The sequence below is a fragment of the Loxodonta africana genome, chromosome 2, assembly GCF_030014295.1.
Source record: "Loxodonta africana isolate mLoxAfr1 chromosome 2, mLoxAfr1.hap2, whole genome shotgun sequence".
Lineage (NCBI taxonomy): Eukaryota > Metazoa > Chordata > Mammalia > Proboscidea > Elephantidae > Loxodonta > Loxodonta africana.
Window position 1 is genome coordinate 102,403,430 of NC_087343.1, and position 15,909 is coordinate 102,419,338.

General features: G+C 34.6%; 1 protein-coding gene across 4 annotated transcripts in view; it reads right to left on the reverse strand.

The window, feature by feature from the left end:
* Positions 1–15,909, reverse strand: part of SKIC3 (SKI3 subunit of superkiller complex) — a 92,570-nt gene that overhangs the window by 27,819 nt on the left and 48,842 nt on the right. For all 4 annotated transcript variants that reach the window (XM_010589517.3, XM_010589499.3, XM_003404988.4 and 1 more), the window contains 8 exons: positions 13,068–13,145; positions 10,318–10,442; positions 9,380–9,503; positions 7,590–7,811; positions 6,596–6,668; positions 4,013–4,066; positions 3,721–3,832; positions 1,368–1,496 (listed from right to left, as the gene is read on the reverse strand). In XM_010589517.3, coding sequence (XP_010587819.1) covers positions 1,368–1,496; positions 3,721–3,832; positions 4,013–4,066; positions 6,596–6,668; positions 7,590–7,811; positions 9,380–9,503; positions 10,318–10,442; positions 13,068–13,145 — 917 coding nt within the window. The remainder of the gene's footprint in view (positions 1–1,367; positions 1,497–3,720; positions 3,833–4,012; positions 4,067–6,595; positions 6,669–7,589; positions 7,812–9,379; positions 9,504–10,317; positions 10,443–13,067; positions 13,146–15,909) is intronic.

The window sequence follows — 15,909 nt, forward strand, 5'->3', positions numbered from 1 at the left end:
TTTAGTTCTATCAGTTTCTTCTTCATATATATATATATATATTTAATTTTTTAAATACTACATGTAGTTAGAAGCTTTGTTATCTGGCACATAAACATTTAGTACTGTTATTGCCTCTTGATGAATTGATCCTTGACTAATGTGAAATGTTGGAGCCCTGGTGCACAGTGGTTAAGCATTGGCTGCTAACCAAAAGGTCAGCAGTTTCAATTCACCAGCTGCTCCTTGGAAACCCTATGGGGCAGTTCTACCCTGCCCCATAGGGTCGCCATGAGTCAGAATTGACTTGATGGCAATTTTTTTTTTTTTTTTTAATGTGAAATGATCCTCCTTATGTCTAGCAACACTCTTTGCTCTGAAATCTAATTTGTCTTAATTAATATAGCCACTCTAGCTCTCTTTTGATTAATGTTAGCATGATATATTTTTTCATCCTTTTTCATCTATTTTTGTCTTTACATTTAAATATTTACTTACATTTTGTCTGTATGTTTCAGGTAGGCAGCATAAAGTTCTTTTTGCTTTCTTATCCAATCTGACATCTCTGGCTCAATCTTATAAAAACCTCTATATAACAGTGTTGCTAAAGAAGGGCCTGCTTTTCTTAACTTACCATGGTAGTCCATAAAAGATGGACAGTAATAAAGCTTAGTATTTACTGATAGCCAAAAATTAATTTGCTGAAAAACTATTGTCCCAAGACAAAAGTAGGCTAATCTATTTTTGATGCTACATATAGATCAACTTTTCAATGAAGGGATTTTTAAATTTGCAAGACAATGTTAACTAAATCTGATTAGATTCTGGCCAAGATTCTCAGGAAGAATCACTGGACAATGTCAGTGCTGGTTTCAGAAAAGAATTGTTTTCTGGTCATATCTATCCTGAAACCTTAGTCAAGACTCAAAGCAGGTGAACTCTACAAAATATTTTTGGCCGACAGAATATACTGGACTTTTAAGTCACATAGGAAAAGAAAATACACACACCCATCATATTTCTACATGGCTATTTTTTTTTTTTTCATTATACCTATAAGAGTATGGGTGACACAAGTGGTTTACAATCAGCTGCTAACCTAAAGGTTGGCGGTTCAAACCCACCCAGTGGATTGGTGGAAGAAAGACCTGATGAACTGCTTCCATGAAGAGTACAGCCAAGAAAACCCTAAGAAGCAGTTCTACTCTATTACACATGGGTTGTCATTAATTGGGGGTCGGGGAGGGTGAGACACGACTACAGCTAACAACAATAACATTTTACCTGTGGATTCTTTAATGAATGCATTTTTTATAACATATGCAACTGGGGCTGTTTGTGTTCCTGATTTAAATTAAATCGCACATAAAATGCTTTTAAAAACTTACTTGAAGCAGAAATTGCAGATAACAGTGCCAAGTATAAGTCCATCCTCTTTGGCTGAGTATTGTTCACTAGAGCCAGTTTATCATCAGCATGACAGGCTGCCATTAGCCCAGCCCAGACAGCAGGGTCACCTAACGACAGGAAATGTAATTAATGGTTTGTTGTCAACATTTGGCTAAAAATTTATCAAAAATGACAGAGTTTATAAGTTAAATAAATAAATAAAATTAATTGTATTTCCAGAAATTTTGACCCAAAATGTCACTTTCTTAAAGAAAAACTAAATTACTACATTCATCCTTTAAGACTTGCCAATTTTTTCCGAACATATCAGTGAATGAAAAATATCATATCAAGCTCTTCTTTCATGGCTGGTTAGCTCAGCCGCCTAGAGTACCACGTTACTGTCGAAAGGTCAATTACATTCACTTTCAATGGACTCCAAGGAGGGGTCTCAAGCAGGCACTCATTTTTATCACTCAGTTCCTGCTTTAAAGGCTTAATCACAAGATAACATGATTTTTTGGTTCTTAAAAAAAGCTTAACCCAAAAGAAAGGAAAAATATTTCTTTTTTAATTCATGTAGCCAAACATGGAAGTCACTTTATCATTCCAAATGAAACAGTTATATGATTATATAGCTCTTCATTCATATGATCTGCCCTTCCTTCGTTCATGCCTTGACAGCAGCTTCAGGGAAATGGGGGAAGCCTGACAGTTGTGAGTTGAGGAGATAACAATAGGAAGAGATTATGAGTATAAAGATAATTGTGAAAAGGAGGAGCTGGAAGGAGATCTGAAACACAGGAAGTTTTTGTCTGGTCTTTCATTTTTATAAATCATATTTTGTAATTCACTCCAATGGTTAATATTTTAGCCTTGCTACCCTTAAAAAGAGGACTCCTGGTAGTACAGCGGTTAAAGCACTCAGCTGCCAACCAAGAGTTTAGAAGTTCAAACCCACCAGCTGCTCTGCAGGAGAAAGACATGGGAATCTGCTTCTGTAAATATTTACAGCCTTGGAAACTCTATGGGGCAGCTCTACTCTGTCCTATAGGGTCCCTATGCATTGGAATTGACTCGATGGCAGTGGGGTTTTTTTTGGTTTACCCTTAAAAACACAAATGGATACAATTAAGATCCACAGAAACGGGTGATAGTTAACAATACAGTCATTTAAATATACTTTTAGCTTTTTTTTTTCTGTCTGCCCCATCTAATATATCTCTTATCAAGTGTCTGAAATATACAGTCATCCCTTGGTATCCACAAGGTTTTGGTTTCAGGACCCCCCTTGGATATTAAAATCCAAAGATGCTCAAGTCCCTTATATAAAATGACACGGTATTTTCATATAACCTATGCACATCCTCTCATATACTTTAAATCATCTCTAGATTACTTACAATACCTAATACAATGTAAATGCTATATAAATAGCTTCCAAGGAATGGCTGGTGAATTCCAAATGCTACCCTTTCAATTAGCAGCTGAGCTCTTAACCACTGTACCACCAGGGACAAACCCAAATGTTTAAGGTCTCTTTTTGTTCTATTTCAAACATTAAAGAAAGAATAAACAACAGAATACTGGTCTGTTTACTTGTTTTATAAAATAATCCCTGAAATGTTAGATATTCTGTAGTTTAGTTAGAATGTTCACAATTTATTATGAAAATAGCATTCAACCTGTTCTTTGTTATAATTTGTTTCCCAACAGTGCCTAGCCAAAGGCAGTAACATTCTGACCTAACAAATGGTTGATGTGCTCTGGGGGTATACATTGCTTAATACTGTATTTCATATTTAAAATAATAACAATATACCTCATAACCCTATAATGCTAGACATTCTAGTCTTCTAAATTACCCTCCCTGGAATACTAATGGAAGGATACTGGAAGTCATCCTCAACTCCTCTAGTACTCCTTATGACCTAGCTGATGAGTTAAGAAAAGCTACCTCAGGTGAGGCCACATAAGACATAGCTCCTCCCTTCAAGGAGCTAGCTACATGTAAAAATAACTAAATGTGTTTAGCAGCTGTATGTAAACCTCATTAAACGAGACTAATAAGAAAAAAATAAATAAAACTACTTGAAAATACGTAACTCATATTTTCAATAACTGATAATAGGGTATCTTTAAGCAGACATTCCTTTCAACCTGCTTCAATAATTGATTCTCTCAATTATTTTAGCATCCACAGGCAGATAATCAAATCATTGGCAAAATCGTAAAACATTTTCTTAAAATTCCCTTTTGGTCTTATTTCATGGAAATAAACTTCACCCTTATAAGTCACAAATCCAAGATTAACAAAATCTGAATTAAAGAAAAGGATTAAACTATATTCACCTGGAGAAAGGAAAGCCGCCTTCTGAATGGTCTTTAGAGCAGTATTTTTTTCATCTTCAGCTGAACTGCTTCCCAAAGCCAACTGATTTACTGCAGTGTACAGCAATGCCTTCTACATAAGAGAAAAAGAACTGTGTTGACCAATTCTCTTTATAGCTCCCTCTCTTTCAAGGTGACCAAAGCAATACCATATTTGATGATATAATCCCTAAAGCCATGAAGAAACATCATTTTATTCTTTTATCAACATTATTTATAAGTTGACCATTCCCTTTGCACTGTGCAAACTAACCTTTCCATGATTTGAGTCCAGTATATGAGCCACATTTCCTGCTAGAGCACCTCCCTATAATAGAAAATACTGATATTTAGATAAATGAGAAAACTTTCATGAAAAAAATAAAAATTAAGAGTGATAAAACCTTTCCATTACATCATTTAGAAGGTTAGGTTTTATCACATTTACAACTTTCAAACGCCTTAAGTATCAACTTGTTATTACTGTCTTAAAGGCCACTTTAATATTTTTGTGAAAGAAAACCTTTTCTCCTGTGATCATTTCGACTCCACTCTTTTATGACACTCATAAAAGGTATAAAAGTTACATGATTTTACACTGGTACCAAACAATTGTAGACATTTTCTAAGAACATAAAAAATATTGCGGAAAAGTGGAAGAGAGTAAACACAAGCTAAACCAGTATGCATTATGAAAATACACAGTACTTAAAAATTTTTTGTAGCCCCTAATAAAACAAGTAACTACAGTTCAGAGCACCACAAAGCTCACCATTTCAATAATCACCTCAAGACTAAAAAATAAGAAAAATATACACAGCACTGCACAGTTTTCAGAAGGTCTATTTGAAATCTATAATTTCTAAAAATTTGATTATTATACATTTTACTTATAGAAGAAAATGAACTATAAGGATGACTTCATTTTATATAGGAAGTATACTGTATCCATATTATATCAAAAGTACTTCAGAAACACTTTCAAAACTGTATTTAATATATAAAGAATGCTAAAAACAGAAATAAGCTTTTAAAAATACATCAATATAAAACAAACAGAGTAACAGAAGAAAGGCAACACAGAAGAGCAAGAGGAGGATTCGGGAGTGAGACCTGACACTGAATCCTCTCACCACAATTCCTAGCTGTGACTGCACGAGTTACTTAACCTTTCTGTCTCAGTTTCCTATCGAAAAATAAATGCACCTGCTTCTATAAAAATGCTTAGCACAGTAGCTAGAACTAAATAACGACTTCAACTGGTGTCTAATAATGACGGTCTTCTAGGTTATCTGAACCAACCCATTCACAGAAAATAACTAAATATGTGGGTAAAATCTGGCTTAAAGTATGGTCTGTGTACCAGCAGCATCGACATTCCCTGGAAGACTGTCAAAAATGTAGAATATCAGGCCCAACCCCACACCTACTGAATTAGAATCTGCATTTTAACAAGATTTCCAGGTGATTTCATTTGTATATTAAAGTTTGAGAAGTGCTGGGATAAAATTTTTTAAACATATTCTTAAAAGCACTGAACAACTGACAAGATCTTAAGGACTTACCAGGCCAAAACTGAAAGGGAAAAGTGGAATCAGAGAGGTAAACAAGCAGGGAAGCCACTTCTGCCGTTTGCAGACCCTAACAAATGTGAATTTTCCTTTTAAAGGGCTCCTGGGCTAGTGGGATCGAAATTAAAGCCCAAGGTTCACAGAGGAAGGGAGTGTATAGGAAACTCACCTCACAGTGAGCTGAGCCCCCAAGAGGCTACTCCCTCAGATTTAATCTACACCCTTAGATTAAAAGTGACTCAGAAATAAACCATGTCTCAAATGCCCTTGCAACCCAAGCACACAGTAGCCTGGTTGGTTAAGAAACCTCAGGCTCTAGACCTTGGTCCCAAATTAGTAGAGGTCTGAAGCACCTGGCAGAAGCAAGCACAAATCCTCTGTACGGAAAGTTTCCTTAATTTTAGACCTCAACTTATTCCTACAAATGAATTTTCTAGTGCACTCCACCAAGTACATAAGGAAACAAAGTAGAAATACTGAAATACTGAAAACCAGTAGAAATAATAGACACAGGCCCACTAGGACTTCAGATATCAGTCTCTGGGTGGTACAAACAGTTAAAACCATTTGGTGCTAATCAAAGCGTTGGCAGTTTGAGTTTGTCCAGAGGCGCCTTGTAAGCAAGGCCTGGTGATATGCTTCCGAAAAATCAGCACTGTAAATCCTACGAAGTACGGTTCTGTTCCAACAGACGTGGGGTTGCTATGAGTCAGTATCGATGGAAACAATGACACTGAAGACTTTAGATATTTTAATAACTGCTTAAAACATATTAGCTATTGCCATTGAACTGTGAAAGGATATATTAGCTATAGAAGTTAACAGAATACAGACTCCGGAAAATAGCTGGCTGTTACAAACTAAAACACAGTATATAATCTCTTATGTAGACCATCAATGGCTTCATGCTTATGTTTACATTTTTAGACATTAGTAGTGTTCTATTTCTTATTATCTTATAGTCAAGGAGCTTTTAAATAAAATTATATTTAGGGATTGAAAAACGTAATAGCTAATGCTTACTATATGGCAACATCACAGGCGTTATCTTATCACACAGCTATCAACATAATCTGTGTGTTCAAAAAGGTCCACCAGAACACTTAGAACAGTACAACAGTACACAAAGGAATCTCAGTGTACTACCTGTTGAGTGACAAACGGAAAACCTGGTTAAATAACAGGGCTCCCTCACTGTATTATGTTCCAGGTGATAATTTAAAATTACATCATTTACCACACCAAAGCTATTTTACCTTTTTGCCAAAATTTACAACATTACTCACCTTTGCATTTCGCTGAGCATACTGAGCAACCACTCGGGACAGCAAAGACCAAAGGGCGGGGTCACCTGGGTTACTACGGAGATATCGAAAGTAGCAGGCTTAGAGATGGTTGTCACTTTACCAGAAAAAGTAACCAACGTTTTATTTAGCACCTAAGTTTAAGACCTTTCAGACATCTAAAACAAGTCCATATTCATTGCCCGTGTTTGGCTGAAAGTATCTTAATTTTTAGAAAGCAAACTTATGTCTACTTTATTCACCAACAGTCCTTATGAAAATAAGAAGGAAAAATCAGCAAAGTGATGATTATAAAGCCATGAAACAAGAAAGGTTAAGGAAATTTAATATGCTGTGTTCAAAGAAATAAAAAAAGATGAAAGATTGTAGGATAAATAATATTATATAGAGGGAAAATTACTTCTAAAAGAAATGATATCACAAGGAATAAATTTTATATTAAAAGAAACTGAATCTTTAAAAAATACAACTAGCCAGCAAAGACTGTCAATAAGGATGAACTAAGGAAAGAAAACAAACTACAGACAAAATGTCTTACTGCCAAAAATAAAGCAAATAATCAGTGTTGCTAGTGCTAACAGCTTTCTATTTTTCAAACTTTAAAGAGTTAATGAATGTTTAAGTGGCTAAAAAATTCCTAAAGCCATCAACCTGAACAGTATTGAATAACAAACTTGCAAATTTACAAACTCGAGAAATAGTAAGAGCTTTCATATTAGAACAAGGTTTGGGCCTTAACCTAAATAAAGGCCAAGTTTTTGTTCTCTCCTTATCAACTGAATTAAAAAAAAAAAACTTCATAGACGAAATAATATGTATAGGCAGTGACGTGGTCCTATGTACTATTTCTTAAAGCCTCAATTTGGTTTCCAAATACATATACTTACCTTATTTTATATTCTTAATAAGGTCTAAATGTCAGACAACCACATAATGATGCATAACTAGGTAGCAAGTTCACAAGTACAGAATTTACCTGTGAACAGCTTTAGACGCTTGTCTCTGTACTGCCACACTGTGGCCTTGGAGTGAATAAATAGCTGTAGTAAGAAGGCACCTCTGATAATCATTGTCTTTCTGTTTGATGTGTTTCAGTAATTCATTAAGCGCTGCTTTGGATAGTGTAACATCCTGCATTGCCAATCCTAGAGCGCACAGGGCTTGAAGGCTTTCTGCGGTTGGTTCCCTTAAGATAGAACTGTAAATATATTTTTTAACTGCCTATTAGCCGTAAGTACAGTCATTGTTACCTGTAACTATTAAAAAATGTTTAACATCAAGTACAAAAAAGCAATTCACTCAAAGATTTACAAACTAAGCCCAGCTTTAGAGAGTAACATAAAAGCAAATTTCCTAGCTTCCAGAGACAATTTCCCTGATGGCCTGAAGCAGTTAAAAGTACCAATGGCCTTTCACAGAGCAACAACAGCCAAGTTTCTTTTCTGGCCATGATATTTAACTGGGTTTCGGTTCTAGGTAAATAATTAGAATAAACTTGCTAAAATGTTTAGCTAGTTTCAATCAAACCCTAAAAGGTATAAATAATAAAGGAAAAAGAATCTTCTCAAAGTAAGATCTGATTTCTATCATCCTGAGAAAGCTTTGTCCTATTTGGTCGATGTTATTGAAACTAGAATTTCATAAGTACAAATTGTACCTACCTCTACCATACTCCAAAAGTGAGTATTTTTATAATTTAAGGAGAATTTGTATTTTGTATGTAAACACCTAGCATTCTTTTTTCTCTTTGAACTGTGCAATCAGATTTAGCCTTATGGATGGAAAAGCCAATGATGTTTAGAAATTCTTATTAATTTTAAAAAAGAAAACCATAGCTCTCTAAAAATGTGTTAATATATCCAGTAATTATGGATCTTTTTAGCCATAATAAAACAAAGGAACTTTCAAAACCTTTTTTTAAAAAATTCATTTAAATTCAACAGAAATATTTCTTACATTAAAAAATATCATGTATCTACTATTTTTTGGAAAGGGAAACTGTTTTGCACTTAGCTTTTATAAACATTATTTATAATCATGAATTTTCACAGGCAGCTCTGGAGTAAACAGCTTACTTTGAAGTATACATAGTAATTTTCTTCACAATAAACAGAGTCCAAACATAAAAGGATGTTAATTAGCCACAGTCACTTCTATCAATACAAATAACTACATTGTAAGTTGGTACAAGAAAAAAAACAAAGAAGCAGATAGTATAATATCAATTCCAATATTGATTAAAAAGAAATTCCAATTTTTGCCTTGCCTCAAAAAGAAAAAACAAAAATCTAATATTAACATACAAAATCCTACTAGATAAGGTGATGAATTACTTTTAACCCACTGCCATCAAGTCAATTCCAACTCCTCACGACCATACAGGACAGAGTAGAACCACCCATAGAGTTTCCAAGACTGTACTCTTTACGGAAGCAGGCTGCCACATCTTTCTCCCATGGAGCAGCTGGTGGGGTAGAACTTTTCAGTTAGCAGCCAAGTGCTTGACCACCGCCACCTTCAGGGCTCCATAAAAAACACTACTCACAAAAGTACAGGAAAATGATGATTTTTAAGGATTGGATGGATCCAATTAAACAGGATCTCGAGCCCCAACTGTGACTATGAATTCAGAACCACGTGGGCACAATCCTTTTTCTCACCAAAAAGTTCCTAAAATATTAAGAACTTCGTTTACATTGCTTCAAATTTTAACCTAAATACTTTAAATATGTGGTCATGTTAAGTGTTAATGTCAACTATACATACCATTTAAAGAGCAATGTCTTGGCTGTGTCCATTTTTCCTTGTTTACACTCCATTATTGCCAGAGCTGTCAAGACATGTGCTTTGTCTTGCTCTGATTCAACAATAGACAAGGCTCTCTCATAGGCTGTTATATACAGTTGGAAAGAAAAACAAAACAATATAAAACCAATTCTGAATGACAAATGTTTGTGGGATTTTTCCTTTCCTACTCCTATTTTTCAAAAAGATCTAACTGAAATCATATTTTAATTGTTCCCTATTTATAAGGGGAAAGAATGTGGATTTGTAATAATCTAACTTAGTTTAGCTGTTCCAAGGTGATCCTGGGGATATCATTAGAATTATTACGCGACATTCCCCAACTTCTAACTTAAGAGTATGAGTCACCATCTTCAAGAGCCAGCTTAGGCCAGAAGTGGAACCCTGTAGCTATTGAGATACGATCAAAATTCCAGGTGGAGACCAGCAATTCCATCATGCAGTGGGGGTACTTACAATGAGCTAGACCCATATATGTAGACATGCACTCAGTTAGCATTTTTGTATAAACCAAAATCTACCACTACTGACAATAACTGAAGTCTTCATTTATCAGAAAGTTACATTTAAGCAGTGTGGGGCAGTGAAGAGCTGCTTTTAAATGGTAACTCAGGTATCTACTAAGTGATCTTGGGCTTTAGGTTCCTCATCTGTAAAATGTACGTAACACTTAGTTCATGACACTGCTATAAGGACCATCCATCATAGTAACGTACTAAATAAGGTTAACAGGTAAAAAGGACCAAGTACTGTTCCTGACTCCTAATCATATTTAATACATAGCAACCACCATCCCTATCTCAATATTATATCTTTCTGCATGTAAGCTCATCATGAATAAGTTATACCCAGCTCTGGAATAGTAAGACATGCCCTTTAGCTTTAAGCAATATACTCACCTTTGCTGCTCTCTTTATATAGACCCTTCATAAATAAAGCTAATGCAAGACCTATGATGTCCTCCAACTCTTCAAGACGTGTTGACTTAAAAACCTGGATTGCTTTATCATATTCACCAATGGAACTAAGGAGCAAAATGCAACTTACTTTTAATATCAAAAATAATTCTGGCTTGCATCATTAAAATATACAGATATTATTACACAAAAGTTCTTTTAATAACTTCATCTACACTTTCTTTTTATGGTGGGAATTCAGTAAGCTATAATCTGTGTTGAAGCTGTAAAAAAGACTTAAAAATTAAAATAGAAAGCTTATCACTTATTTTAAATAGGATGTACTAGGGGGATTTAAATTCTAAGTTTGCCTTTTTTAAATTACATATGAAAATGACTAGTTCTGTTCAATTACAAAGTGTCTTTTAACAAATTTTAATTAAAATCCCGAGTTATAAAAATAATTTCAAGTTGGTATTTTACATATCACTCTAATGTTTTAAAGCTTAACACAGTAGTTAAATATTGTCTTATGAGTATGGTTCTAGCATCTTTGATAAGCTTAACAAGACACAGGGTACCTGGTCAGAATAAACCTACCCCTGGGGAAACTGTTCACCTACACAGCCATTTTCTTTGGAGCCACCATCCATCCAAATGTTCAGATTTATGCTAAAGTTCCATAGACAAAACTACATAAACTTTTCTGTGTTTAATAGGAAGAAAAATATAAATTGTCATGTATGATACTGAAGTACAAGTTATTAATAACAGAAAAATAACCTGTTTTGTTTATCTAAAAATGAAGAGAAGTTTTCTAAGCTGCCATCACTTGGGACAGAAACACTGTATCTTTGTGATTCTTACTTCTGGTATCCATCACTATAACCCAAATCCGATTTCTATTTTTAATGTTCTATTGGAAATCTTTTCACAAAAGCTTTTTAATCTTGGGTTGTATGGGCGGGAACAAAAAATACAGGCAAACTTGTTTCTAAAATTAGTTTTATGAAAGAGGATTTACAAAACCAATAAATTCTAATTTTGAGAAATATTTAAAAAAAAAGAAAGAGGGCTACCTTAGATTATTTATGGACACATACATATACATTAAAAGTATTTTTTACAAATGAACACCATCTTCAAAGATGTGATTACTTTTGGGAAGAGAAGAATGGGACAAGGGGGCTTCAATTTTACCTGTAACTTTTTCTTTGAAAAAGAAATCTGAAGCAAATTGACCAAATTTCAAGATCTGTTGCATCTGAATGGTATTTATTAAACTCTATACTGCTTACTGCATGTTTGAAATATTCATAAAATAAAATGGACAAACTGTTTTCAAAGAAAGAAGAATTTTCTTCTAAAATATTGTTTACATTAAATGAAACATCAACTAAGCAGAACAGACATTTTATATTCCATACGATTTGTTATAACATATCCATCCTCTGCCTCAAGAAATTCTTGGAACTGACAGAGCTCTAACAACTCCTAAATAGTTTAAAAGAACTGAAGTGGGAGGCAGTCAGAACAGTAAAGTTTTCCTGTCTATTGATGTGATTCAGTTACAGGATTACAACAGAAAAGAACTTGCTATCTCAGAACGCGACTACAGTCCCTCGGAATCCACGGGGGATTGGTTCCAGGACCAACATGGATAACAAAATCCAAGGATGCTCAAGTCCTTATATGAAATGGCATAGTATTTGCATATAGCCTATGTACATCCTTCTATATACTTTAAATCATCTCTAAGTTACTTATAATACCTGATACAATGTAAATGCTATATAAATAGTTATATAGTACTGTATTGTTTAGGGAATAATGGCAAGACAGCCGCTAGGCAAGCAATGCTCAAACAATGAGTGCAGGAAAGACACTGAGGATCTGTGCAATAGCAGAGGGCTACAGCAGGGTATGCCGACACATCACTTCACTCACGTGGATTCAGTGTAGTGCTCAGCATGCGGCAAATTCAAGTATTGCGTTTTGGAACTTATTTTTTTTTACCTGAATATTTTCAGTCCACGGTTGCTTGAATCCACAGATGTGAAACCCGTGGATATGGAGAGCCGACTGTATATAGCTCCTTAAGAGATATAAGCACTAACCTCAAAACATCGAACCACAGTTCTAATAATGTTTTATACTGACCCAATCAACTTTGGGGCAGCTCTCAACTTTAGGAAATCTTCCTCCCATAATACTTCTAATTTTTGGTCCTGGTTCTACCCTCTAAAACAATTGGTTTTTATTATTTTCGGGGGCGGGGGGGAGATCAGATATCTTTGAGAATCTGAGGAGATTTATATGATTCCCTCTCTACCCCCAAAATACACACACACACAATTTTATACATAAAATTTCAAAAGGGTTCCTGGACCCCTAAAATCCATCCCCAGTTTAAGGATATACAGCAAAACAGAATAAATTCAATTTCTCTTCCAATTAACAAGGCTTCTACTATTAAGTGCAGTTACTGCCTCTCTTTTAAATGATCTCTTATTCAGTCTACAAATATCAGTTCTAAACTTGATCTAAACTATCAGTTCCTTATATTGGGGTTAGGTATTGTGAGAGGTATAGCCTGGTACTGTGGGGATTACATATCCTGGGGAATGTCATCCTCCTTCTCATGTACACGTGTCCCACTACTCTACAAACTGTTCACCACCTCACCAGTCCCATAGCTTTCACTAGAAAAGCCCAATAGATTTACGAAATTAATGGGAAAAAAATATGCTTACCATAACAATCTGCCATAGTTTCTTACTGTAACATTATAAGTATCTTGGTCTTCCGTAGTCTGTAACAACAAAATTGCCCTTTAAAAAAGGACAAGGTATTTTAAATTATCTATGTGCAATAATATTCTTTTACCTTCCCCTTCAGCTGACTCTACAGATTTTTTTCATTTAATTCTATTCATTTTTAATGCTACTTATAACTATTAAGTTGGTACCAGCAGCACTTAAATATATTTAGATTTTAGATTATCACAAAAATAACAGAAAGTCAAATAATTTATTGTATTTAAGTTCTAAATACTCCAAAAAATTTAATATAAATATTGGAAACTTTTGTGTCACTATTTTAAGTTTTGATATATTTGGGGTATATGGAAAACACTCTTAAAAAATATTTATACATTAATAGTTTGAGCCACAAAATTGAATGCTTTTATATGTCCTTGACTCTTAAATACAAAAAAAAAAAAAATTAAGCAATATTAAGTTCAGAGAAGTGAAAGAGCAACTAGGAGTTCCTGGAGGCTTAGAATAAACACACACTAACTTGGATATTTCCTTCCCGTGCTGTTCCCTTTGGGCAAGCAGAAAAATATCTTGACTCTACAGATTTTTTCATTTAATTCTATTAATTTTTAATGCTACTTATAACTATTAAGTTGGTACCAGCAGCACTTAAATATATTTAGATTTTAGATTATCACAAAAATAACAGAAAGTCAAATAATTTATTGTATTTGAGTTCTAAATACTCCAAAAATTTTAATATAAATATGGGAAACTTTTGGGTCACTAAGTTTTGATATATTTGAGGTATATGGAAAACACTCTTAAAAAAATATTTATATATTAATAGTTTGAGCTACAAAATTGAATGCTTTTATATGTCCTTGACTCTTAAATACAAAAAAAAAAAAAAAATTAAGCAATATTAAGTTCAGAGAAGTGAAAGAGCAACTAGGAGTTCCTGGAGGCTTAGAATAAACACACACGAACTTGGATATTTCCTTCCCGTGCTGTTCCCTTTGGGCAAGCAGAAAAATATCTTGACAACTAGAAGAAGCAGAATATTTAGTAAAATCTTCGTCTCTCTCTTTTTTTTTTTCTGTTTAAAAGGATTGTTGTTAGGTGCCCTCAAGTCGATTTCAACTCACAGCGACCCTGACACAGTAGAGCTGCCCCACAGGATTTTCTAGGCTATAATCTTTGCAGGAACAGATCACTGTTCTTTCTGCCAATGGAGTCACTGGGTGGGTTTGAAACACCAACCTTTTGGTGAGCAGCCAAGCACTTAATCATTGAGAAATATACAAGGAAGGCTTTTTATTCCCCTCACGTTAAAATGAGAAACAAAAATTTGCTAACAAGCCTAAAAAGACAGCATTATAGAGATTAAAGACCATATCCTTTATGGCTAGATTATAGCTAATTTGTGGCTTCAAGCCTCATACTTGTTTAAGGAAGGAAAACAACAGTGGTGATCAGTCAAGAAAGAGTGGTGCATATTCAAGTGCCTATAGAGTTGCCATTTTAAGTCAAAGGTTATAATATGTATAACAAAGTGGCAAGCACCTTTAAGATGTTCAGTTTTCTGTTTAAAAGCTGTTCAGCCTGCTCACTCTTGTATTCCAGCACATTCATACAGTTTACTGGTATGTTTATTGATGCTCAAAGAAATAAAACTGTGGTTTCTTATAAACCACTCTCCACATAAAACGAAAAAAAAAAAAAAAAAAAACCCAAACCCATTGCCGTGGAGTCGATTCGACTCATAGCAACCCTATAGGACAGAGCAGAGCTGCTCCATAGGATTTCCAAGCAGTAGCTGGTGTATTTGAACTGCTGGACTTCTGGTTAGCAGCCGAATGCTTAACCACTGTGGAAAAAAATAACTTCTTGATTATACAGACTTCAGTACCATCTAGTGATTACACCTCTGAACTGCAGATAGGTCCTTAAAGGGACATGACAAAGCATTTGGGATACCTCATTTATTTATCTGACAAAGATTCTTTTAAACATCTGTTTACTTCAGTTTGGGGCAATGTGTGTCTCAGAGCTTAAGCAATCAGGTCTTTTAACTTTTCATCTAGTAGTTACTCCTGAGATCAATAGTTATTTTCTTATTCACCAATTAATTTGCATGGAATAAAACCAAAGTTAATTTCATTTCTTACCACTCTCCCCACAAATCTTTCATTCTAGCACACTGACTTTCTTGTTTTTCAAAAATGCCAAGTCCACTCCTGTTTCAGAGTACCTGCTCTTGCTGTTCCTTCTACCTAGAATGCTCTTCCCCTTTTAACCAAATGGTTTGTTTCCTCACCTCATCCAGATCAAGGTTCAACTGCCATGTTAGCGTATCTACGCCTCTTAAACTTATCTAAAATGTCACTTCCTGATCCTGCACTCTCTGTCCCTTTACCCTACTTTGATTTTCTTTCTTAGCATTATTACCATTGCAGATGATTATTAGCTTTCTATGTGTTTCCCTCTACCAGAATGTGAGTTTCGTGAAAATAGGATCTGTGTCTGTTTTAATTCACTATTAATTATCAGTGCCAAGGACACTGCAGCTCAACAAAATATTTGTTGAATGAATAAACATGTAGTAGATATTAAAATGATAAAATGAATACATCAAAGTTCTCATTTCTCCTCTGATTAAACACATGTATTTAATAAGCCAAGAAAGTACTAAGGGGACAGATTTTTCTGGAACACGAAATCCAGGGGTTTTTTTTGTTTTGTTTTTTCCTTCCTTCCTTTTAGGTTAGGCAACAGAAACCAAAATGTAGCTGAAAACTTGGTACTCCACCTTTTCCTCATTCACGACATAATG